We start from the raw sequence: 25584 nt of genomic DNA on the forward strand, positions 1-25584 counted from the left end.
ATAGGTGCTAGCTGGGAAGGTTATTCAGAATTGACAAGAAAAGGGCCTGCCTTATATATCAGGGCCAGTTTAAGAGATGACGAAAGACCGGGCAATGGGATTGCAGACGTTGCTGGAGGGATGGCACTTTAACGTTGTACTTCGGACATTGGATTCGGCGCCCAGGATCCTCTGGATTGCCGGTGAATCCGCAGAACGTCCAGGGGACTTTTGAACACGCCTCGAGTCCTTCTCATAGGGTACGAAGACGGCTGCATAGATCCACGAGGTCTGGGTCAATGGGCCTTCATCTGAGAAATCGTTAAAGCCTGGTGCAGAACGACCGTAAAGGCGGCACCGCAACGACCACAAAAGAGGTAGTTCTTGCACCGTAGGAGCGTTTCATCATATAAACCATGAGATGCTGTAAACAGCTATTAAGTAGTTAGAAAATAAGTACTTAAACAGTTACTGTTGAGGTGGTGGGTATATGGAGAATGTCATGTATTGAAAAGCTTAGATGCCATGCAATATAAAACCATGAGCGGTAATGGGCATGTGCGCTGCTAGGTATATCACATGACCAGTTTCGGGGCGCTCAACCACTTGAACGAGGGTGGCTCACCTGTAACCTGTCGGTGCAGTTAGTTAACATGCATAGAATAGACTCTAGACCTAGCAGACACTTATTTTCCCGCAATCTGAATTCCCACGTATGATTTACCCGTTCCAAGAGCACCCTGGATAATTGCCATCTCATGCGTTAGTGCTGATATTATGGCTTCTGCCTCGCCGCTTAGGATGTGCTTTGTTCTACTCAGTAAGCAAAAAGCGGCGAGAGCTGAGCACTAAAATGGAAAGGGAAAGACATCAAGCTGTCTAGAAAATCAGTGTACGGACACAGCTCGCGTGGGCTAATCAAGTATGGAACAATAAAAAAATCCACCAGATGTTACACTTGACGCCTCAGGCACATTTAACTTAGTAATACATCACGTGATAAATCACCGTCCCTTGCCTTTTGATTGGACGGGATTAGGCGTTTCCATCGTCATCGCTGGACAACTGAATCATCGCCTGTTCCTCTCAGATTTTGGATCTTTTAACCGTGATATTCCATTCCAAGAAAGAGGCTACAGCCTCCTCTTCATGTTGGTTTTTCACAGCTCTGACTGTGAGCGGAGCCTGCCGGTTAACTAGCCAGACTTCTCAGGTCTCCGCCCCGCTTTGTTGCCCTGGATACCGTGGTCATAAGGCTCTGCTATCCGCCACTGACGAATTGAAAACATCACAATATTTTTTCGTACGCCTGTGGATGAAAGGCAGCATCTTGCTGGTTTAACTTTCTGGGCATTCTTTTGTCCTTATTGTCGTGGTGAGATTGACAAGGTTTTCTTTCACCATGGCGGACGCAATGGAATATTTGTCTCCTGATTTCGACCTCAATTCTCTCACGGTCCCTCGTCTTCGATCGATCCTCGTGAGCCACGATATCCCATATCCGGCCTCAGCAAAAAAAGCACAACTTATTCGTATACTTGAGGATGAGGTTCTTCCTCAGGCAAAGAAGCTGCTACGCGAGCGTGAACGGGTGAGGAGGACCAGCGAAGGGATCACAGACATGGGGAGTCGTTCCACGTCTGTGACGAGCGATGTGAGTGAGCAGCAGGAAGACGAAAGCAGGGACTCACTGCCGCCTCGGCCGACCCCATCAACCGTCTCGTCAATTACGGGAACCAGAAGAGGTCGGTCAAGAATGAGCACTAGAGCGTCAACGGCAGACGCCGAAGGAAACACTCCAGTGACTCCGTCAACTGCTCCGAGGAGAAAAACAGCAAGATCGGAAGGGAAACGCATCCGCCAATCAGAGTTGGAAGCCCTAAATGAGTCCCCAACAACAGCGACAGTCCCTGCCACCGTCACGCCACGTCAATCAACGGCGAGAAGACTACGCAGAAGCGAGATTACACCATCAACGGAGCCCGAACTACCCATCCTGCCTGTAAAATCCGAGCCCAAAGAGGAAAGCTTTTTTACCGATGATAACCCATTCCAAAGTGGAAGCTCTCCAGCTCCCTGGGATTCGGGAAGGGCTGTAAGCCGCGAAGGGAAACGGAGGAGTGGGGTACAGCTAGGGACGGAAAGTCCTGCTCTAAGCCATAGTCTACGGGCTAGAAAGTCAGATGCACACGTTTATCTCGACCGTGAAGGTGAACCAGCTGCAACCGGAAGTTCTTCGCTTGAATTCCCGGCTTCTAAAGAGGAAACACCTAGCACGCACGCTGAACCCGGAGATGACGATAGCGGTGAAAGCCACATTAGCGCCGGCGAAGAATTTACACCCGAAGAGCAATTGGCCCTGGAGAGAGAGCATGCGGACCTGATGTACCCTCCAGTTCCTAAAAGCCGACGTCGCAGAGCACAGGGCACGACCACTCGAGCTGCCCCTTGGATTGTCATATTGATATTCCTATGTAGCTTCGGCGTGTGGTGGCGGAATGAGAAGATTGAAATTGGCTTTTGTGGTATTGGTAAACCCACCTGGTCCTTGGCAGAGACAAAGGTTCCTGAATGGGCCAATGTACTAGAACCACAATGTGAGCCATGTCCTCCGCATGCATTTTGCTATCCCAACTTCGAGGCTCGTTGTGAGCATGACTTCATTCTCAAGGCTCATCCTTTGTCGCCGGGAGGATTAATCCCGCTACCGCCAACGTGTGAACCTGATAGTGAAAAAGCACGCCGTGTAAAGGCTGTTGCGGATAAGGCCGTTGAAGAGCTTCGTGATCGACGAGCCAAGTGGGAATGTGGTGAGCTCACCGAAGGTGGCAAAGAAGCCTCTGGCCCGGAAATCAGCGAGTCGAGTTTGAAGCAAGAAGTTGGAAGAAAACGACGGAAAGGGATGAGCGATGCCGAATTTGATGACTTGTGGAAAGGCGCGTTGGGTGAGGTTATCGGCAAAGAGGAGATTGTGAGCAGAACAAAACAGTAAGTATATCCGTTCAACTTTTTCCTTCCACACCTTCTTCCGGCTCCCATCTGGCATTGCTCATGTCGGCTTCAAAGATTCCGAGTTTCTGACGTGTATAATGGAACTAACAGAGGCGACAAAACATTAACAGACCATCTTCTGTCCTCGTCCTCACGTCCACATCAGTCACCCGACTCCCCCTCACGTGCGCCTTCCGCCGGTACGTCAGACTCGCTTTCCTCGCGTATCGACTCCCTCTTTCAATTCTAGTCATTTTTACTGGTGCTGTGATATATGCGCGCTCCAGGGTCCTTGCTCGCCGCTCCGACATGGCTCGGATCCCTGAACTAGTTGTGACAACGCTAGATCGCCTTGCAACTCAGGCAGCTTTGCATGCTCACGGCGAAGCTCGACAACCCTACATTCCTATTGGGCAGCTACGTGACGATGTCCTACGCTCGGAATTACGGGGCAGTCGGCGTGAGGATCTTTGGCGCCAAGTCCGAAATGTGGTCGAAGGCAACACCAACGTCAGAGCTGCGGTACGAGAGGGCCATGGTGGGGATGTTGCACGAGTCTGGGAATGGATTGGAGGGATCGGGAGTGTTCGTGGAGGCGTCAGAGGCAGTCAGCTAGACGCCAATAAGGCGCACTTCAAGGCCTTGTCCGACGAAGAATCTCGCGACCAAGCTGGTCAAGATGCCATGACCAGAAGCCCAGGAGAATCCCGGAGGTGGGACGAAGGGAGACCTATATATTAAAGTGTTCTCTAGGCCTCTCTAGTTATCTTCACTTTCTTTTCTTGTCTTCTATCACCCCTTGTCTTTTTATCGCTTTGTTTCTCTGGATATTCTAGGTTCATTCTTGGTTTATAAGATTCCCACAAATCAGCTTTATTTTATTTATTTTATTTACCTTTAAACTGCACCCTCCACATTATTACTTCATAAAAAATAACCTCGAATAATTCTAGCTTTGGGGCAACCGAGCCAACGCGTCTTGGTCCCCTGAAAGTCAGAATCCGTAGTAGTAGATTGGGACGGAAATTTAGGCCGAGAGGATTGATACGTCGATGGCTGTGTCCATCACAGATCATTTGTCTTTCATTACCCCAAAGCAGCCCAGTATGCCAGGTGAGGGGTATCGATGCATTTGCATGGAGGGAATTTGCCACAGCGGCTTGGGTGTCTATGACAATGCATTTAGTGGATCATCGCCGACCAGGCTTGCTGCACATCTCTGGGTCTATCCTATTTGCCATCCAGCAGTACACAGGACATCCTCGACGCATCAATCGGCTACAGTATCGAGCCAATATTGACCTTGGTACTTAGCTCTAGAGATGATCACTCGAGTCATGCGATATGTAAAAAGAATGGTGTTGAAACTATAGAGTCAGTGCATCTCAGTACCATGGGGCCCGCAATGACAAGCAAAAGGCATATACCCTTGTCCGTAGTACCGGCGTTAGGTGGACCTCGGGAAAGCACCCCTCGGCAGACGTGTGCAGACAAATGACATAAGCGCTCATGATTCGTTCACCCCCCAGCATAAGAGCAATGGGGTGACAATCGCTACTCGCTTAACGAGAGAAGCTGTTGGATGAAACGAATGACCCTCTGGGGAAGATGACGTTGAGCCCTGCAGAGCACATTTCCTCTTCTGGACTAGTACAGTCCTGCCGGGATTTGGATGATCACGTGGAGCATGCTTGGCGAGAACCGTCAGGGCAACATCAGGGGGGAAAATGTAGGCGTCCGTCATTAGGAGAGATGACTCTTTATCGGCTCCGTCGTTGGAGTAAGTCGTGTACGAACGATGGGCATCGATTTTACGGTGTTAAATGGACTGCTATTCAGTGCGGATGAAATCCATCGGCCACAATACAGCTTCTTAACAAGATGTTTCAAACCTCAACTTTATCTCTGAGCCCATCGTTGATTATTCCCTTGTTGCTAATACAATAGGTATATTCCTTGGTGAAGGACAAAATCGTTGAGGGGCTAGGCCAGTGGACCTTACAGAAACCTGATGTGTACTGTTTAGTACTGCTTAGTACATACGTTACGGAGGAGCTCTTCATGGGCTTTGGATCCCGAAGGATACTGCATTCGTGGCCAATCAATCCGGGGGGATATTATTTCCGGCCAAACACTGCTGAAATTCGACAGCGCCTCGACCCTTCCTATTCGCCTGCCGCAGTGGCTCCGGGAATTGTCGTGACCAAACCAATGCAAAAAGGAGGTAAATATGGAGTCTAATGCTCTATGACGAAGCACAATTATCGATCGCGATCGTTGGCCATCGCAACACCAATGACGAGGGAAGATGTTGTATACTACACTACACCTACACATCGGCAATCCCAAGAAAGAAGAGGAGCGAAAGAAAAGAAAATAAAAATTAGAATAAAATAAAAGACAGCAACAGCAGCATAGCAAAATCGGTACGGTACAAATGACAATAAATCAGGGGAATAAACAGCATACTACATACTAGTACGGTATTTAAGCGAGACTCAAGAAATGCAGGGCGAACGGGAGAGATCTTCGCAGAAAAAAGAAAGGGTAAAAAAAAGTCATCAAGAAACATAGATTAGGTGAGTGATTGAGGGATATTTCCCTTCCCTGAACCCCCCATCATGGCATCTTCATGGGATCTGATGTTGCTTATCCCCTAAGAAAGAGGCACGAGCACTTTTTTCCTGGAAGCAGCAAAAGATCAAATGCTTATACGGAGTACTAGCTATCAGGTGCTATCAGGTCTGAAATCATGGAAGTAGGTAGCTCTTTCCAGTGGACCTAGACCCTGAAGACGTTGTTGCCACGCGCCCTCTTGTTTGGACCAGTCTTCAGAGAAGCCCCAGCGGGAAGATCAGCTGTTTCTTGGGAACGGGCCATGGGCGAACTGCCATTGATTCCTGTTTTTTTTTTTTTTTTTTTTTTTCCCTTGTTCTCTATTTAAAATTGTATCGTATTTTATTTTATTTTATTTTATTTATTTTTAGTTTAATTTTATCTTTCTGCCGACACTCACCCACTACTCTCGATCTTTTCAATGTTGATGCCCGGAGTCGCTTCTTGTGCGCAAGACACTGCACGAGGAATTCGGCTTAGCGCAAAGAATTTATTAGCATCTCGCACCTATAATCAGTCTCTTGAGGAGCATGCACTCTGCAGTCATTGTCGGTTAGATATGCCTCCCTGTGAGGAGCGTCCTCTTAGTTATTATCCTCCTCATTATCACGACTTTTCCTTTCTCTCGGTCGTGTGCCGTTTCGAACACCACATTTATACGCCTTTGTTCTGTCATGGCACAACAAGGGCCACCCAGGCCTCTGCGTCCTATTGTCCCAAGGTCGTTCCCGGATTCTCCAGCGCCGGGGCCTTCTTCAGAAGAGGGGAAGATCAAAAGAGCGTCGATGGCGTGCACTGAGTGTAAACGACGTCGGACAAAGGTATGATTCTCCCTCGTGTCCACAAAATTGTCTATCGAAAGGGACTCTCATCTATCTACCTATTCCTTGCCTTTGCCTCTTGTCACCTAGCCCTAGTCTCGGCTCTTTATCTCCTCATCTTCCCGTCGTCTTTCGACCCCACCTCCTCTAGCATCTTTGCATATTTGCATCGTCACTCCTGCTAAAGAGCTGGGTCTCCATTTTCTAGTGCAATGCCGCCGATACAGCCGGTTCCGCTTGTTCTGAGTGTGCCCTGCACGGTCGTGAATGTATCGTGGACGAGTTTGCCGACAAACGTCGAAAAATAGCAGCCAAGCGCACTGAAGAAACACTGAAGTACTATCGTGGTTTTGTAGATGAACTACTTGAGGCAATCCGGACTGGCGATAGTGCGAGCATCGAGATGATGGTGGATGTCATCCGGTCGGGAGCTTCGCACAAGGAGATCCACTCGGTCATAACACGAATCTTGAACCAGAACCCCACGGATGACAAGAAGCCAGCAGATGCAGTAAACAATGCGAGAACTGATGGCAAAATGCCCGATATGCCCCCGGACGGATGGCCATAATGATGACACGCTCCCAGTCTGATCGAACCAACGAACCTATTGATCATCCGCTTCGCGGCCCTCCGTGACACCCTCCGTTCTTCTTAATAAACCAGAATCATGCTAGCTCTCATGAGGATGATAGCGAAGAAAGTACAAGGTCTATTGAAAGAATGAGATGAGAGATTTTGTGAGAGTCTAGCCAACTCCCCGTTCGCTGGTATGGTACACTTTTTGCATTGGCTATGGTTTACTGCCAAGCGAATCCCTGTTAGCTTCTCTCTCGTTCCATCAGCTCTTCGGGTTTTCAATGTTGGTGATATATGCAATTTCTCCCATTCGTTCAGCGGACAAGAACCACTACGTTAGTCTGGCTGCAAAGTCTTAATTGTATATCTGGGTGATCCCGTGCCTCCAGGATATATAGCCCAAGTCATTCTCGATGGTATGTGCCCAGTGCACATCAGAGGAGAGATTCCTCAATCTCCTTGCTCCGGCATTGTGTACCCTCAGGACGTCTCTGGCTCCCAAAGATATAAGAGGGAATACGGGTGATCATAGGTTGGGTGGTAGTGTCGTCGCCCTGGGTCATAGATAGTCCTAGTTTGCAGAACTAGGGAATGAATTTCAAATTGATTATGAAGCCTCCTTCGCTCTTCAGGGTTTTTCCTTGTTTACTACGCACTCCATCCTCCATTGCTACCTTTGTAGTGGAATTTGTAGGGTCAACTGCTGCCACTACGCATTCTGTCTTCGAAAAACAAAGTGACATGACCTACCACTCATTCGTCCAAACTGTGATATCCTTCCTGGATCTGTAGCTCCCGGCGCTGAGCAAATCGAATGGACTTGCCGAGCGGACGCCACATCACTGTATACCATATAAAATAGCACTCTTTAGTGCTTTAATATCTCAACAGCAAAGCCTCCAGAGCATATAAAATTTTGTATATAGAATAATGTAGTACTTTATTTTTGTATGTTAAATAGAGAGGATTTTATACTAATATTCCTCTAGGTAATATTAATTACAACTGTATTTTTGTATTTTAAGATACTCTAGTATTAAAGGCTAGAAAAATTGTATAAAAATTTTAAAAAATAAGAATTGTTTTCATATAATATATACCTATATCCCTATCAATTGGTATGCCTCTATGTTTACTGGTTGTGATAAAAGTACAAAGATGTGCTATTTTATATGGAATACGGAGGTGCAGCGTTCGCTTGGCAAATACATTATTCACAGGATTCAAAGCACCGCCGACTAACCCCCACTAGGTGACTATCTCCATTTGTATTGCATTGGATACCTGCCGATGCAGCGGATCATTGCTCTGTATCAACTACATCGTACCTAACTTCGACTCCAGACAATCAGGAATCTTATGATGCACGCAGCTTTTTGAGAGTCAACGGCTGCATTGCCCCGGATTTCTCCCCTGCTGCAAAACACTGGAACAGTGGAGTCGTGGCTAAGCCAACCCCGCACGCAAGCCCAGCTTGTAGTTCAAAGCCGTTCCATCACCCGGAAATTTCTCCTTTACCCGACATATTCTGGAAGCTTCACGTTTCTATTCTAGGGATGCGCCTTGGGGGAAGAGCGGGAAAAGGAAACCCATTTCGAAGCAGGGCTATCTATACTATCGGACGCAGCGAACGTCCAGCCTCCCTGCTGACCCAATGGCCACTCCCCCCAACGCTAGACAGGTTATGCAACCTTCCCCAGCAAATAATTGCGATGTTGCAATAATCTCGGAGGACCGACAGCTGTCTGATCCAGAGTTCAGCAAGACATTCAGCGCCAATCGAAAGAGAAAGGCGTCCAAGTCGTCAACGGCTAAAGCTAGAGTCTCGAGGCAAAAGATCACCAGAGCCTGCGATGGCTGTAAAGAAAAGAAAATCCGATGCTCTGGGACGCGTCCATGTGTCAGATGCACGAGGCTCACTCTCTGCTGCGAATACAACGCCGCCTATTCTCGAGGATTGCCCCCTGAGCCCCTACCGGCTCCTTCTGCGGCCACCTGCATGAACAACGGCCCCTCTCCGTCATCTACTCGTGTTGATCAAAGCCATATCACCCCTCAGTCTCACAGGGGCTCGCACAGAAATAGCAATATACGGAGGCAACGTCGCAACTCCCCCGACCCAGTAGTCACGGACTTCGAGGGAAATTATCTTGGTCCTGCGTCCGGAGTCTCGTTTCTAAACCGGGTATGGCGTCGTCTACACCAAGACGAGATGTGCGCTATTCCCGATGGATTTCAAAATGAGTCTTCTAGAAATACGTCGGTGTTCATGTTCGGTGACAAGCCGTATTCAGACTACCATGAGGCCGGATTTGTTCTTCCCACGTACGAGAGGGGCCTGGAGTTAGTAAATGTCTACTTTGATTTCTCAATTGTGACCTACCGCTTTCTGCATCGACGAAGTGTTGAGGCTTGGCTGAAGCAAGTATATCAGAACAACACTTCCTCTTCAAATCTTCCGGACGGCCCTATGATCGCTAGAACAGCCATCGTTTTTATGATTTTTGCCGTAGCCACTTTGTACGAGGAAAGAAGCCCGGGTATTGACACGGACCCTTGGAATGGAAGGTGAGCTTGTCTGGCTTTACCATCTGCTTTTGATCAATGTGGAATGCTGAGCAGTTGTAGTGAGCGTTGGTATGCGGCGTCGAAATACATGTCCTCCTTGGAGATCGGACCGCCACGGTTAGAGACAGTCCAGGCACGACTGGGTCAATGCCTCTATCTCCTCTCATCATCTCGAGCCAATGAATGCTGGTTCGCCTTCGGAACAGCACTGCAACTGGTGACGGCATTGGGCCTCCATCGAAAATGCCCCGCCAAAATGTCGAAAAACGGAGGTAGTTACTTGGAGCGAGAGCTCCGCAAGTGTATCTTTTGGAGTGCATATACTCTGGACAAGTATCTCAGTGTCATGTTCGGGAGACCCAGGCTGTTGCACGATGAGGACAATGATCAAGAGCTTCCAGATGAATGGAATGATGACGACATAGTATCAGACGATCCCAAAAGCCGAGCTGGATCCCCGGACAGTATGATGGTTGCATCTGTTCTTCATTTTAGGTTGGTTCTTTTCCCTTGTCCGTCACAAGATGATTCAAACTAATTAATTGGTCTGATGGTCCAGACTGGGTCGTATTCTTGGTGAGATATCCCGGCAAATATACACAATCAGTCCCCAATCCCGAGATCAATCTCTTGAGGCAGCTGTTCATCTCACTTCAGAGCTTGAAAAATGGAAGGAAACGACTCCGCCGTTGTTCAACAGTGTTCGAGCAACCAGCCTTATTCCACCCCTTTGTCGACAGAGTCAAGTTCTGCAGCTTGCATATTCGCATGCAATCATCCATGCAACCCGATCGTTCCTTCTGAATGATTTCACCGACCTCAGCCGCAGACCCCCAATTCCACACCCTACGGTGACAACCCATGTAGGAAAATGCATCAAGGCCGCCGAAGACGTTCTAAAGCTAGTGGAGAGCCTCGCCAAACAAGGCGTCTTAATACAATCGTTCTGGTTCACCCACTATGTATGCTTTTGCGCCATTACTGTGGCGTATATCTACACAATCCAACAGTGGCAATTTGATTCTCTAGAATCCTCCACCCAGTCCGTTGAGGACATAAATCGTCTGCGCTCACTCTTCAATCTTGCTGAGGTTTGCCAACAACACCTCGCCGAGGCCACTCGTAGGAATTGTCCCAGCCGCCGTTACAGTATCATTCTAGAAGAGCTGAGGCTGGAAGTACATCGGCAGATTGGCTCTTCATTGGGCACAGAATTCTCAGGAATCAGGCTGGGCCAACCTTGGAGCTCCTCTACCCGAGTCCAAGAGAAATCTTTAGAGCCAAGCCATATGAATATCATAGCTCCCAGGAGTTCATCGTCGATAGAATCAAACCCTACAACCTATCAAGGGACTTTTCAAGCACCGGAAATGGCGGAAGGGCTATTAGAAGAACCTTGTGAAGATTTTGGGCTTTTAGACAATCTTGAAGGTTCGGTCTGGTGGACTCAATGGGACTCTTGGGTAAGCGACAAGTAGTGTTTAGCCCAGCGTTTGTGTACTTTTCAGGCTAATTTTTGTCTTCCAGGCATTTTCAAATCTTCCGAGTGACCCATCAGTTATCTCTCTTGAATAGGCTTGGCTTAGTTTACAGCGTGCATTTCATATTGGCGTCTACCATACTTCAATATGCCGTCTTGTCCCAGAAACTATGGATGGGTTCTCTATCATTGATTAGAGTGTCACCCATTTTGATTGGAGAATCTCTTGAATGTAGCTATTCCGTCTTGTATCTGGTAACTGAAATTTATAAAGGGCTATGATTTGGCTTGCTTCCTTGCTTCGGATATAAATCCGGGTTCCGTCAGGCTTTTCCGAGCTGCGATGATCGACCGATTTGACTAAGATCGGTGCGGATTTCAAGGTCAACAGGCACGTTGGAGACCGTAGATCATGACGAGGTATATTTAAAGATCGGTGTCCTGCCCTGTCATTTTTCACGTATTCTCCGTTTCATAGGCACTGTTCTACAAGATTTGAAGTCACTACAAGCGAAGCTGCCAGATATGATATGGTCACACAACCCTTTAGCCTCTCCGTCTGAGACCGATGCAAAAAATGAATATACCCATGGTCAACAGACTGAAAAAGAGCCAATGACAATTGACGAACTTGTCCGGCATCGTACGACTCTGGGTTCATGTCAACCTGTCATCTCCTATCCAAGAACAAGCGCTGACTACGTGGACTACTCTCTCCGCCAACTAGACGTCTTTGCTTTTCGAGTTGCGAAAGTATTGGCGGCACACATTCCTCCTCGATCATCGTCATTAGAAACCCCGGCCGTCGTTGCACTGCTAGGAATATCTGATCTGGATTATCTTGTCACGTTGCTAGCGCTGTCGAAGCTGGGACATACTGGGCTACTGTTTTCGACCCGCTTATCGAATAAAGCTTACGCTTCGCTTCTGGAGAGAACAAAATCGCATCATATGTTTGTCCATAGCGCTTTGAAAGGTACCGCAGACGAGCTTCAGAACTGGGTTCCTGGCCTCCAAGTGGCCGCAATTCCCAGCGAAGCGTCTTATTATTACCCCATATCTCACGAGGTCGACACGAATCTCGTCCCATACCTTGACCCTGAGGTCGAGTCCACGCATATTGCCTGGATCATCCATTCCAGTGGTTCGACTGGTCTCCCCAAGCCGATTTTCCAGTCTCACGGGGCTGCCATCAAGAATTATGCCCAAAATATGAATATGTCCGGCTTCATCACTTTACCTCTGTACCATAATCATGGAATCAGTGTTTTGTTCCGAACCATTTACTCGAACAAGCGGCTGTATCTTTACAACGCAAAATTGCCTCTCACCCGACAGAATTTGCTGGACATCATGAAGTCTCACGTGGTGGACATTTTCTACGGCGTTCCCTACGCCCTCAAATTACTCGCCGAGACAGAAGAAGGGATATCCGTTCTTTCAAAGCTCAAGGCTGTCATGTTCGGAGGGTCTTCATGTCCAGATTCTCTTGGAGATTTACTCGTTGCAAATGGTGTGAACCTCATCAGTCATTACGGATCGTAGGCATATCCCCTACAGCTAGCACTACATTGTTCTGGTTCCACTAACACGCCTAGCACAGAACTGAGACGGGTCAGTTAATGAGTTCTGTTCGCCCGCCTGGAGATAAAGAATGGGACTACCTACGACCTGACGGGCTCGTGAAGAATTTTTTGCGGTTTGAAGAGCGCTTTTCAGGGGTATTCGAGTTGATCTGTCTCGATGGATGGCCTTCAAAAGTCATGTCAAATCGACCAGATGGTGCCTATGCCACGAAAGATCTGTTCGTGAAGCACCCCACTCTCGAAGCATACAAGTACTACTCCCGCCTAGATGACACCATCGTCCTGGTCAACGGCGAGAAGGTAATTCCGCTTGATTTAGAAGGACGCGTTCGACAGCATAGTACAGTCTCCGAAACCATCGCATTTGGATCAGGCAAGGATAATATAGGCCTAGTGGTCATCCGGGCCCCGGGGACAGGTTCCTTGTCCGACGACGAAATTGTTGAAAGCATCTGGCCCAGTGTCGAGAAAGCCAACGAATCATTACCGGCGTATGGCCATCTTTCGAAGAGCATGGTGCTAGTTCTCCCAGCCGACACGCAGTATCCTCGCACAGATAAAGGAACTTTCATTAGACAAGGCTTCTACAGAGAATTCGCTTCATTAATCGAGCAGGCGTATGAGGCTGGGGATACCATGACCGGGTCTTTGACATTGCCAGAGGCAGAGCTCAAGTTCTTTATCAAGGAACAACTACGTCAAGTCTTACCTCTCAAAGATCCGACTACCCTGACTGACGACGCAGATTTCTTCGCCCTTGGCATGGATTCTCTGCAGGCCATGCAGCTCCGGTCAATTCTAGCGAAGACAATAAATACTAATTCACACAAACTAGGGATGAACGTTGCCTTTGAGCATCCTACAGCTAACTCACTTGCACACTATCTCACCAGCCTCTGCTCTGGGACTGTGGATGGAATAGAGTCTGTGGAGGATGAGATGGCAGCTTTGGTATCAAAATATAGCCGATTTACTCCGCATACGCCTTGCTCCAGCAGCCTGAACGGAAGATACATTGTAAGCTGAGACCTCTAAGCCTGAACACTATACAAATACTAACAACAACAAAGGTCGTGACAGGGACCACCGGTTCGCTCGGAAGTCATACAATTACCAAACTTGCTACCCTCCAGGACGTCAACAAAATCTACTGTCTTGTCCGTGCCAGCTCTCCGATTGAAGCGTATGGCCGCTTGCTCAAGTCCATGCATGATCGCAAGGTCTTTGATGGTGTTTCCGATCTCGCCAAACGCAAACTCGTCGCACTTCCATCTGATCTCTCACACCCGAATCTAGGCTTAGACTCGACCACGTACAGCACCCTCACCGCAGAAATTACTGACGTTATTCACTGCGCCTGGTCCGTCAACTTCAACCTGCACCTCCGCAGCTTTGAGGAAGACAACATTGCAGGCCTCCAGAATCTAATCAACCTCTGTCTCAAAGCCCAAAGACCAACGCCCGCATCATTTAATTTCTGCTCCTCTATCAGCTCCGTCGTGAACACCGATGGAGATGAAATCCCCGAAGCGCTGCCCCTGAAGCTGCGATACGCCCAAACCATGGGCTACGCACAGTCGAAGCTGGTCGCCGAACACATATGCGTCCAAGCTGCCCAACAAACTGGTATCTGTGCCCGAGTCCTTCGAATCGGCCAAGTAATCGGAGACCAAACCCACGGCATCTGGAACTCTACCGAGGCCATTCCCCTAATACTCCAAAGCGCAACCACCATTGGAGCGCTCCCGACACTCGACGAGTCGCCTCTTTGGCTACCTGTTGACGTTGTCGCTGGCACAGTGGTCGACCTTTCCTTCTCCCCTCCGAACATTTCCACCCTTGATACCGATCTCGTCTTCAACATCGTCAATCACCATTCATTCCACTGGACCCAAGACCTACTCCCGTACCTTCGCCGAGCCGGTCTCCATTTCGAGGAAGTCGATCAGCGCGAATGGATCCGTCGATTGAGATCCTCGGCCCTTGATCCCGTCGCCAATCCGCCTGTGAAGTTGGTGGAGTTCTTCGCCAGTAAATACGATACAGAGGAACCTCGTCGTGTTTTCCATTACCAAACCGAAAAGGCCAGAAAAATGTCGCCTACATTGTCTGATGCGAAACCGTTGGATGAGATGTTGGTGGCGAAGATGATTGATTATTTCCGCAGGGAATGTTGGTCTACGAACTGAGTTTTTTCTTTCATTCCTTTTTTGCCCCTTCGCTGCCCACTTATTGAGCTTCATGGACCTTTTCTCTGCTTTTCGTGGAACAGATTTGAAAGCTTGTATGTAAAAGATTTGATATTTTGGATATTATATCTGATAAGTTTGTGGCTGTAGTCCTGGGATGGATTTTTCTTTATCATTCTTGATACCTCCCAGTTGGAGCCAGTCATCAAATACAATCGTCATGTTCCTATTCAATATTTCTACAGGTTCTGAGCCCAGAGCCTCTTATGGTTCCGTAGCGCCATTCCTTCCTCTTCCTCTTCCCGGTTAGTCAAACGTGAAGTTATTCCTGCCCCGCTTCTACGTCCTTCCTGTCTGCCAAGATGGTGGAGAATACCACCGATCTGGTCAGTCCTCGAATGCCTCCACATGTATCCTAGTTGGATCGAAGAACTGGCGTCTATGGAGCCTTTAGAATTCTTCAACGTCGACATATCCCAGAAGAAGAGGTCAAAGATGCCAAGCGCAAGGATGAACTAGCCATCAAAATTATCTTAAATTCCCTATCAGACGAGATCCTTGAATCCTTGGCCCCGTACACGAATATACATGATCTTAGGGATTTCTTGAAAGAAAGGTATGGGGTAACACAGAACAAGACTACCAGGTCTATTCAAGGCCTTCGATAATCTTTACGGCTTGTTACGCCAGAACTATATTGCAAAGATTATACATGGAATCTGTGAAATAATACCCCGCTTAAAGCCAAATAAGAGCTTTCCTTAGTGGTTCTTTACAGATCTTCTCCTTGTTAACTTGGATAGTAGTCCTAAACGAAATGCATTTACTAACGCTCGTGGTTGGTGAAGACAAAGGATATCACGTTCAATGGCCTTGCTGTATGTCTTATTGAGTGTGAAGAGCACATGGAATACAATGACTTCCTAATCAACAACATGTATGTGGTTAGGGCAAAGAAAGGGGAGAAGCAACAACAGGAGTAACGATTTACCTGTTCGCATTGCAGTAGAAAGGGTCATATAAAGGAGAATTTTTGGGGTTTACACCCAGAAAAGTTGCCAAAGAAGGTGCAAGATCCAGGACAACCTCTTGCTAATTACGTCTGTTAAGCTACCTGCAGTGCAGGAAGTGTTGTGTGCCTACGAGTTGCGGAGAATTACCCGCTTTGAAAGTGGAAATGCTTCATGGGGGCCAGATTAGGGGGGTGTGAGAAATTCTGCAATTGGGAATCATTAAATGTGAAGACAAACCGTTCGACCAGCCTAAAAAAGGCACAGGCTTTTAGTGAAGCCGCTATAGTAAGGCAAGTCATACGGCGTTTCAACATTAAATTCAATTGTCATGTTGTGTACCCCTAAGCTATCTGTTTTCAATATTTCTACAGATAGTATGCACCAGTAAAATTAAACGCAATGCCAATATGTGCTATATATACGGGTAAAGTAAATAGTGTGCCTACTAACTCGGTTCACAGCTGGTCCACTTTAACATGATATACAAAAAAAAAAAAAAAAAATAATAATAATAAAAGGGCACGGTATCATCTATTAAAACGCCAATATAATCGTGATCGCATCATAGACATCGTCGTAAAACAGCAGACAGATTATACAAAAAGTTCTCGGGTCAGGAGAATTCTACCGGCGGCAGATTTCGCTCGGACAATCCCTCTTGTATGCTCTCCTGGAGACGTCGTACAGCATTATCCCAGTGAATAACACCCTGAGATCTTCCGTACAAGGATCCTTGCTGGCCGGACGACCCCGAGGGTTGCTCCTTTCCGTCGTTAATAAGCCACATCAACCAGCTGACCACAGAGACAGCCTTATTGATATCCTTCTCGTCAGCAACTACTCGCTGCAAATACCGAGCAAGGGATGTCACATCTTCATCAAATGGGCCTTCGTCGGCAAATGCGGCGTGCCAGTCACCAACCGCATCACGCAAATCCGGTAAACTAGACAGCTTCCTCGCTGTGAAACTGGGCCGCTCCGGTAAGGGGGAAAGAGGAAGCCGTCTTTCTTGGACAAGAGGGGCGGGATTGTCAGCCCCCCGTGGAGGCATGACCGGGGCATTACTAGAGCGCTGCAGCATGCGGGCTCTCCGTTGTTCATTCAGTACCTCGCAACGGATATCATCCGGCAGTGCCGCTAGGAACTCTGCCGATACCTCTTCAATTGTGTCCATCGGTGGAGAAGGTGGTCTAGGAGGGACAATTGGCTTTTCTGACTCGTAAAAGTCGCAGGTCGTGGGAAAAGAAAGTTTGACTGAGTGAGGTTGTCGGATGGTTTGGAGCTTGGGCGACCACGTCGTTTTTTGGTGGACGTTGTAGGCTTCGTGAACTTAAGAGACCCAGAGGATGAAGGCCTGGACGCGGTCACAGTAGATGGCGTTGGGAGAGAATCGGTATTCCCGGTCGGCAGGTTATAGTAACCCAGAACCTCCGTGCGGAGATCCTCCGGCAATGCAGCCAAAGTCTCCAGATCCAATTGGGACTGAGGGGGAAGTTCCGCCGGAGGTGGTTGAGGACGACGACTGGCAGGACTGGGGGAGATGGAACGGGAATCGTGCTGGCGTTTCCCCTGCGCTACCAACTTGGACCGAATGTCATTCGGAAGCTCCGCTACTACATTGGGGTCGGGCTGCGACGGCATGATGAACTGGGTTCCGGAGACGTTCAGAGGGCGATAGGTACTGTCGCTCAAAGAAGGACCCTGGAAAATCGACTGAGACTCACTCTTGCGTGGACTATCCAACATGTCTGGGTCGGTACTGCGTTCGATGGTTTTGCGAGTTGGCGAAGCTTTGAAAGTGAGCCGCTGCTGGCTGCTTTCCAGCCGGCCATTCGTCGCCGGCGCAAGAGGTTCGAGCTTGGTCATTTGCACTCCCAGTCCTCTCAGATCGCCCGGCGTGATGTTTAAGCTTCGGAGCATGGAAACCGCCTCCTTTGCGAGGGTGTCAGTTTCGTGGGTCGCTACACCAAGGACGACACTCTTGTTGAAGACGTCACACTTGCCATGACCCAGGTGTTTGGCTGGCTCCAATGGAGCATCCGCTGATCGCCGCATGACTTTCAGCGTAAACTGTATGCCTTTCACCAGGTTCTCAACCAGTCTCCGATGTAGTTCCCCACAGAGCGACTTGACAAACTCTTCGGCCTGAGTCTGGTTGACGAACCGAATGCCCCAGTTGACTTCTGCCGACACCGACTTCCTCGATACTTCGTTGCCCACCTCGGTCCGGTCGATCCCCCGAGCATACTCCCACATCTTCTTCCCCGTCTTGGGGCCCAGGCTAGAAGTCAGCCTTTCGCGGGTGAGCTCAGTGATGTCTCTGACGAACTTGACCCCCAGCTCCTCCAATTTGGCCTCTAGACTATAGCCGATGCCAGGGAGATCTCGGACGTTAAGATTCCCTATAAAGTCCAGGACGTCTTCAGGTTTGAGCTGGAACTGGCCAGCTGGCTTGGCCTTCCGCAGAGCGACTTTTGCCTGTAAGATATTGCCCCCGATTCCCACCGAAACGGCGCATCCCGTTTGGGCTTTGATCACAGCCCGTAGGGTTTGACCGATTTCATCGGCCTTGGCCTGTTCTCGGTAGATGGAGCCCTCGGCCATCCCCCGACCGTCCGTGCCCCCGGCATCCAGACATTGGGTGGTGATGTCTACCAAAGCCTCATCGATACTGACACTTTGGACGATACCGTCTACCGAGAGAATGGCATGGTAGAACTTGCGACTTGCTGCTTCGTAAGCCGGGAAGTCATAAGGCAGGACTTTAAGATCAGGACATGTCTTCAAGGCCCCCTTCATCCACATTCCGTTCTTGACACCGTGCGCTCGGGCTGCATAATTGCAGCATGCAATTTCAGAGCCCGATCCAGTGCCGTGCGCAACGGCAACAGGCTTGCCGTCCAGCTCGGGACATTTTAAAGTGGAAACTGCCGCAAAAAAACAGTCGAAGTCAACATGCATGATATACCTTCTTCCTCCGTATATACGCTTTTGCCGCGCGGCTTGAGACCGCGATTTCTCTTTCGCCGCAGATTGCAGTAGAGCCTTTAGCTCGGCTTTCCAGGTGGAAAGGTGGTGCAAACGAGACTCTTTGTAGAACTGTTGGAGGAAATCTGGATTGGTAGCACTCGAATTCTTCATGCGTGGGTCAGACAGAAGCTGAGCGTTATATTCTTCGGAGGTCATGTTCGGTGCAGGAATTGGCTGCGGGGGAGACATAGCACCATGAGCGGTATCAGGCCGAGGGTCCGGTGAATGGCTAAGCCCGGGGGCATGGGTTGAATCGTTAGTCTCTGAAATCATCTCCTGTATTGCATCTCCCCGCGAGCCGCAGGTGCCGGATTCGTTGTTCATCTCGTCGAGGGACGTGAAACTCGGAAAGTCCCCATAATCAGATTGCGATCCATTCAAGGATTGATTGGCCAAGGGAGGTACTTGCTCCGAGTCCGCCGTGTTCCTCGCAGCCAAAGCTTTTAATTGTGAAGTGTACCAGCTTGATTCAGTCTGGTCTCTATAACCTGACCGCGGACTATTAGTCCGGCTGGAAAGTTGACCGTGATCGAACTTGAGAATCTTCTGAGATTGACCTTCATCCACAACCCGAAAGGAATCCCAGGGAAGCAATCGTCCTGTTTTCACACTCTCCACAACCCAGGCGGGTTTGACAATACGATATCTTCGGAACTCCTCACGTTTCTTGGGGGTCAGGGAGCTGGCAATGATATGGGTTGCGGCTGTCTTGCCATCGAGATACTGAAGGAACCCCCCGCCATGGCTTACCACGAGACGATGAAGATCTTGCAGAGACGGTTGGGTGTAGCCGTTGACATGGACCACCACTCCGCGAAAGATGGGCGGGCAATCCGACGCTGCAGAACGAATCTCCGCATCTAAGTTCTGCAGCTTGATTTTCTTCCGGCGTATATAGTCACCAAATCCACCAAATGTGGAAGACTCATATTCTTCACCCGTTTCATCCTCGAATTGATCTGAATTACTGTCGTTAGAATCGTCTACTCACCCATCTTCTGGGGAAACTACGTACGATTTTCAATCCGCTTCCGCACAGCGCGGGAGTTGGCATCGAGCACGGAGCCCATCCTGGGCTAACGACCGGATCATGATACGGGGGAGTGCAAAGAGGGCAAACCAAAGAGAGAGTCGAGAGAAACGGAGGCAAAAAGAGTGAGACGCGCGGGCGACGCGTGACTAGAACGAGGTCATGTGAGGCGGTGGCAAATAGCAGAAAGAACCATAGCGGAGACAGGGCGGAGAGCGATATGATTGGTCGATAGTTCAGAGGACGGTCAGAAAGGGCAGAAAATTACGGAGCACGAAGGAAAAAGGCTCCACCGCTCCTTTTTTGGGACAAGAAAAAAAAAAAAAGGAAAAAAGATCTACACATACAGCGACTGCCGGGCAACAGCTTTTTCACCATCCTCAAAACTTTTTCTCTTCCCTTCTTTTTCCGGACCAATTCCTCCTTTCTTAATTCCCATTTCCTATCGTTACTCATTTCTCTTCCCCTCCTATTCTACTTCACAATGTCCGGAACTCAGCCTGTAGCATTGTACACTCTGAGGGTTCCTCCCGGAGGAACCTTGATTCCCGCAGTCCCCGATGCCTCCGCCATGGTGAGTGATTCCGACTGGATATAATTCGATTAACATGGCAATTTTTTTGGGAGAATGCGGCTGACCTGGATGGTGTAGTTGCGTGTGAGCATGGCTGCCGTTGACCCGGACGAGGAACCCGATTTTGATGGATTGGACACGAAGCGCCCCAGGGCCACTCTCAAGATCATCCGCGCTCCTCCAGGAATGGACCTGGACGAATCGGATGACGATTACGAGGATGAGGATGAGGACTCCGAGGACTCCGACGATGAGGAGGTTAACGGCGGTCCGAGCGACAAGGAGAAGGCCCGCAAGCTCAAGGAGGCTGCCATCCGCAAAGAAATGGAAGAGGCCATGGATGAAGATGACGAAGAGGATGAGGATGAGGATGAGGATGATGAAGGATTTGACCTGAAAGCTGCCATCTCCAAGCTCATCAAAGGCAAGGCCCCCGCTACCGACGATGACGATGACGAGGAATCCGAAGAGGGTATCGAGTTCGAAGAGATGGTGGTCTGCACCTTGGACCCCGAGAAGGTTTTTTCCCTGAGTGACGATGACCCCGAACCCCAGCTGACCGCGTTTCCTCGCAGGCCTACCAGCAGCCTTTGGACCTTACGATCTCCGAGGATGAGCGCGTCTTCTTCAAGGTCTCCGGTACCCACACGATCTACCTGACCGGAAACTACGTGATGCCTCTTGACGAAGGCCGCATGCCTTACGACGAGGACGAGGACGATGAGGACGACGAGGGTGACTACGATCTCTCCCCTGATGAAGACGAGCTGGACTTGGCCGAACTCATGGACGAGGACAACGAGAGCGACGAGCTAGATGATTTAGAGAACCCCCGCATCACCGAGGTGGAGAGTGATGAGGAGGCTCCCAAGCTCGTTACTTCCAAGGGTAAGAACAAGCGCGCAGCTGAATCCGAGGAAGATGCTACCCTCGACGATTTGATGACCAAGTCCGGGAAGAAGGCCAACGGAGAGGAGACCCTGAGCAAGAAGCAGCAGAAAAAGCAGAAGAAGAACAACGGCGAAGCGGCTCCCGTGGAACAGAAGAAGGACGGAAAGGACAACAAGGAGGGCAAGGAGGCTAAGAAGGTCCAGTTCGCCAAAAACCTGGAGCAGGGTCCTACGCCTTCGGCTCAGGACAAGAAGTCCGCTGAGACCACGGGCACTCTCGGAGTGAAGGAAATCAAGGGAGTCAAACTCGACGATAAGAAGCTTGGGAAGGGTGTCGCCGCTAAGAGTGGTAACACGGTTGCCATGCGATATATTGGAAAGCTCGAGGACGGCAAGGTCTTTGATGGTATGTCTTCATCCTCCCCCTTATGTAGCCACTCCCCTTTAACGGTTTCATCTTTATTAGCCAACAAGAAGGGCAAGCCTTTTACCTTCAAGCTGGGCAAGGGTGAAGTGATCAAGGGTTGGGACATCGGTGTGGCTGGTATGGCCGTGGGTGGCGAGCGCCGTATCTCGATTCCTCCTCATCTGGCCTATGGCAAGAAAGCTCTCCCCGGCATTCCGGCCAACTCGAAGCTGATCTTCGATGTCAAGCTGCTTGAGATCAAATAGAGGTTTTTCTTTATTTTATTTTTATTTTATTTTCTTGTTCCCCCTCATACAAAACAGTCCAGGTTGTCGGGGGTTTTTGAATCTCATTAGTTGCTGTGATGATATCCGACTGGGTTCGTTCTCGCACTGTTTTCTGATGCATATTAGCAGCGATGAGGATATTGCATGCCACCCGAATCTCTCCAAATTAAAAGTATTTTTGTTTTTTTCTTTTGCGCTTTTGTTTTGTCGGTTTGGTCGTAGCTGGTCGTAGACTCTCTCCGTCGCGACTTCCGTCGTCTTCACACCCACCCACGACTGCCCATAATGTTCATTTCCCTTCTACTCTGGAGAATTCACCACCATTCTATCGTTACGGACGAGCGAGAGGACCATCTACCTTCGTTACGTGCGTATCTCGACGATCGACCATGTCGGACATCTCTATCTCAGACACTCAACATGCTGGGAAGGACAAGATACGAGTCCGTCTGAGAGAGAGAAGCTCGAGGTTATTATCGTTATTGGGGTGGAGGCACGCGGCTTACGGTGCAGTTCTTCTTGCCTGGTCTTGGACCCTCCTTCCCTACAGCTAACGTCGACTTACTTCTCAGCTGCGAAAGTCACGGCTCCTGAGTCTGTTTTCCCATCGAACCCAGAATCCAGCCACTCGTTGCCTGCAGAAAGTGAACCTGCGTCTCGCCATGTTCCTCCCGTGGCCCATCAGACATCCCATGCCCATCCTCCAGCCATCGACATTGACCGTTACAGCCTTGCGGCACCGTCGAAATACCCGGGCGATGGGCAGATGCAAAGTCCACAGGAGTCGGAGGTTCAATTTCCGCCCCATCAAATTGACGCCTCCGGGGGAATGAGGCGGAGCCAGTCGACTCCAGAGGCGATCACAAACATCTTCTCGCGCAAGTTGTCCACCACCTTTGGCCATCCAACGGTCATCCGTCGTGCTCATTTACGCTCGCGGCCAAGTATCTGTGCGGTGCATTTTCCCATGGCTCCCAGCTCTCCGCTACCTGTGCAGCGTGGAAGTGACCCTGATAGCTCCAATCCCTCCACACCTCCCAGCAGCAACGCTTCTCCTCTAGGGACTCAGTCGACGCCTCCGTCGTCCGAAGAACCCCCATTCTCGCCGGAGGAGTCCAAACATGCTTCTGGTAGTGCAGTCAACAGCAGCCCGAGCTTGGATCCGCCGGCCCAGGTCACCAGCAATACATCAACCTCCCTGTCAGGTTTACCCAGTGCTTCGACCTCCATTGTCACAGTTGAAGCCACGACCAATGCAAAGGTATTCCTTGAAACCTATTTCAGCACCGTCTATTCAGGCCTCGACCCGCGCTTACAGCGTCGGCATGAGCTAGAAGAGTACATTGATTCGTCATCCCTCACACCGGATGAGAAGGTCAAAGCGCGGAAGAAATGGATTATCCAGGAACGAGAGTATCTCCGCCAATGTCGAGTGCTCAAAACCCGCTCGCGCAAGGCTGGGAACGATAAGACCGTGTCCATGGCCGGCTTCGAAGTCCTCAAGATCCTGGGCAGAGGAAGCTTTGGGGTCGTGCGTCTGGTGAAGGAAAAGAAGGCAGACGAGCAGACCAGCAGCAGTATCGAGGAGGAACTCGCACCTCCGACTCCTGAGGCCACCACCACGAGAGGTTCAGGCCGTCGACGAATAATGGCCGGGGTGAAGAAGGATGTCTTCGCGATGAAAGTTATCCGGAAATCAGCGATGATCCGCAATTGTCAGGAGGGCCATCTGCGAGCCGAGAGAGACTTTCTGGTTGCGTCTGCCCGATCACGCTGGATAGTGCCTTTGATTGCAAGCTTCCAGGATCACAGCCACCTATACCTCATCATGGACTACATGGTGGGCGGAGACTTCCTGAGTCTGCTGCTGCGACAATGTATCCTGCGCGAAGACATCGCGCGATGGTATGTAGCAGAGATGGTCCTCTGCGTCGAAGAGGCTCATCGACTAAGATGGATCCATCGAGACATCAAGCCCGATAACTTCCTGATCTCAGCGTCTGGCCATCTTAAAATATCCGACTTCGGTTTGGCCTTTGATGGCCATTGGGCTCACGACCAGATGTACTACAATGATCATCGGTACTCCCTGGCCCACAAACTGGGAATTCGAATCCATGGAGACGCCCAAGACCAGAAAGAGGCACAGAATATAGAGCAACACACCCAGAGGATCCAAGAGGGCCCGCAAGAGGACGTGCAAGCCATGCCCTCGACGGGCCTCTTGGGATGGCGAGACCAACACCAATTGCGACGGTTGGCCAGGAGCGTCGTTGGCACCAGTCAATACATGGCCCCTGAAGTCATTCGTGGACAGGCATACGACGGCCGCTGCGACTGGTGGAGTGTGGGAATCATCCTCTACGAGGTGAGCGTTCCCCAACTTCCCATTGCTGCGTATAGTAGGACTGACGAAGCCTGACCAGTGCTTATATGGGTTCACACCCTTCGCCTCGAATGATCGCCAGAAAACCAAAGTGAAAATCCATGTGAGTCTTCCCAGGCAGTTCCTGGCTCACCATCAAGCTCATGAAGAACAGCATCATCTGCAGACTTTGCGATTCCCGATGCATCGGCCTTCCGACAAGCTCATCTCCAGCGAAGCGGTCAATCTGATCAATTCTTTGCTCCAAGAGAAGGAGCTTCGTTTGTCTTGCGCTGCGTATCGACACAATGATCCGCCGAATCCACGATCGCCTCCGGGGTACTTCTTCTACCATTTTAGTGCCTTCCATCAGAGCCACCAAGGGTTCTACGTATACCCTAACGATGCCGCTGACATTAAGGCTCATCCCTTCTTCCGAGGGATTAACTGGGATGTCATTCACCGGTCAGTCCCTCCGTTTATCCCCCGAGTCAAAGGCTGGGAGGACACGCGATATTTCGACGACTGGGGCAACACGCAGGAGAATGATAACAACTCGCTTTCGGACGATGGGGCCGAGGCGGAGGAGCATCAGCTACCCGTTCAGGAGAACGATGATCTTCCGCAGAATCACGATGAGAGGCCCATCCCGGACGAAGCAAATCCCCCTGAAGCAGCCGCAAAATCACCGACCCGAGACCGCAAGGGAGTGGGCGAGAAGAACCGGCCCCGGGACAAACTCTTGCGGGACAAGCGAGTCGGAAAGGCCGCTCTGGAAATACGCAAGCAGGGGGCATTCTTGGGCTACACATACCGTCGACCCAAGGCCGTGGCGATGGCCTTCGCGCCGGACCGAGGTCGGCCATATCTTTCACGAAGGCACCTGTCCGACCTATATGGATGTTGAGAATTGAAAGGGGAAGGGTCGGGTCTTTCGACTGGCATCTTGTTGCGGTGCGGCTTGGCTATTCGATCATGTATCCTTAGATATTTTTATTTGCCGGTAGACAGTATACGGCTGACGGTCATTGCAAGCTGGGAAGCTAATCAATCATCTTAGACCAATCTGGAGGTGATTAGCTGGCCAGGAGGTCCCATGGTCTCTCCCTCTCTGGTTCGTTTGCATCTGAGACTTCGTGTAAGACATGCGAATCCATTACATTCATATAGTTACAAGTAC

General features: G+C 49.8%; 7 protein-coding genes across 7 annotated transcripts; 6 read left to right on the plus strand and 1 right to left on the minus strand.

Moving 5' to 3' along the window:
• Positions 1-1381: 1381 nt before the first annotated feature.
• On the plus strand, positions 1382-3711 carry SRC1 (putative sister chromatid separation protein (Src1); the record flags this gene model as incomplete). Its single annotated transcript, XM_033573273.1, has 3 exons — positions 1382-2967; positions 3082-3170; positions 3221-3711. 3 exons carry the CDS (start codon positions 1382-1384, stop codon positions 3709-3711), a joined length of 2166 nt encoding a protein of 721 aa, XP_033423825.1.
• A 2660-nt stretch (positions 3712-6371) lies between these two features.
• On the plus strand, positions 6372-6978 carry ATNIH1004_008669 (Zn(II)2Cys6 transcription factor domain-containing protein; the record flags this gene model as incomplete). The annotated part of the gene is made up of 2 exons (XM_033573274.1): positions 6372-6407; positions 6616-6978. The coding sequence occupies 2 exons, from the start codon at positions 6372-6374 to the stop codon at positions 6976-6978; spliced, it is 399 nt and encodes a 132-aa protein (XP_033423826.1).
• A 1662-nt stretch (positions 6979-8640) lies between these two features.
• ATNIH1004_008670 (Zn(II)2Cys6 transcription factor) lies at positions 8641-11129 on the plus strand (the record flags this gene model as incomplete). Its single annotated transcript, XM_033573275.1, has 4 exons — positions 8641-9554; positions 9615-10049; positions 10114-11017; positions 11082-11129. 4 exons carry the CDS (start codon positions 8641-8643, stop codon positions 11127-11129), a joined length of 2301 nt encoding a protein of 766 aa, XP_033423827.1.
• Positions 11130-11649: 520 nt separating this feature from the next.
• Positions 11650-14809, plus strand: ATNIH1004_008671 (putative NRPS-like enzyme; the record flags this gene model as incomplete). Its single annotated transcript, XM_033573276.1, has 3 exons — positions 11650-12575; positions 12638-13637; positions 13691-14809. The coding sequence occupies 3 exons, from the start codon at positions 11650-11652 to the stop codon at positions 14807-14809; spliced, it is 3045 nt and encodes a 1014-aa protein (XP_033423828.1).
• A 1626-nt stretch (positions 14810-16435) lies between these two features.
• On the minus strand, positions 16436-19922 carry REV1 (putative DNA damage repair protein Mus42; the record flags this gene model as incomplete). Its single annotated transcript, XM_033573277.1, has 3 exons — positions 16436-17012; positions 17135-19811; positions 19868-19922. 3 exons carry the CDS (start codon positions 19920-19922, stop codon positions 16436-16438), a joined length of 3309 nt encoding a protein of 1102 aa, XP_033423829.1.
• A 444-nt stretch (positions 19923-20366) lies between these two features.
• On the plus strand, positions 20367-22018 carry FPR4 (FKBP-type peptidyl-prolyl cis-trans isomerase; the record flags this gene model as incomplete). Its single annotated transcript, XM_033573278.1, has 4 exons — positions 20367-20456; positions 20535-20975; positions 21032-21752; positions 21813-22018. The coding sequence occupies 4 exons, from the start codon at positions 20367-20369 to the stop codon at positions 22016-22018; spliced, it is 1458 nt and encodes a 485-aa protein (XP_033423830.1).
• Positions 22019-22428: 410 nt separating this feature from the next.
• On the plus strand, positions 22429-25484 carry ATNIH1004_008674 (uncharacterized protein; the record flags this gene model as incomplete). Its single annotated transcript, XM_033573279.1, has 4 exons — positions 22429-22546; positions 22612-24407; positions 24466-25261; positions 25465-25484. 4 exons carry the CDS (start codon positions 22429-22431, stop codon positions 25482-25484), a joined length of 2730 nt encoding a protein of 909 aa, XP_033423831.1.
• Positions 25485-25584: the final 100 nt, after the last annotated feature.

Source organism: Aspergillus tanneri, assembly GCF_003426965.1.
Source record: "Aspergillus tanneri strain NIH1004 chromosome Unknown AapTan_6_pilon_pilon_pilon, whole genome shotgun sequence".
NCBI classification, from domain to species: Eukaryota; Fungi; Ascomycota; class Eurotiomycetes; order Eurotiales; family Aspergillaceae; genus Aspergillus; species Aspergillus tanneri.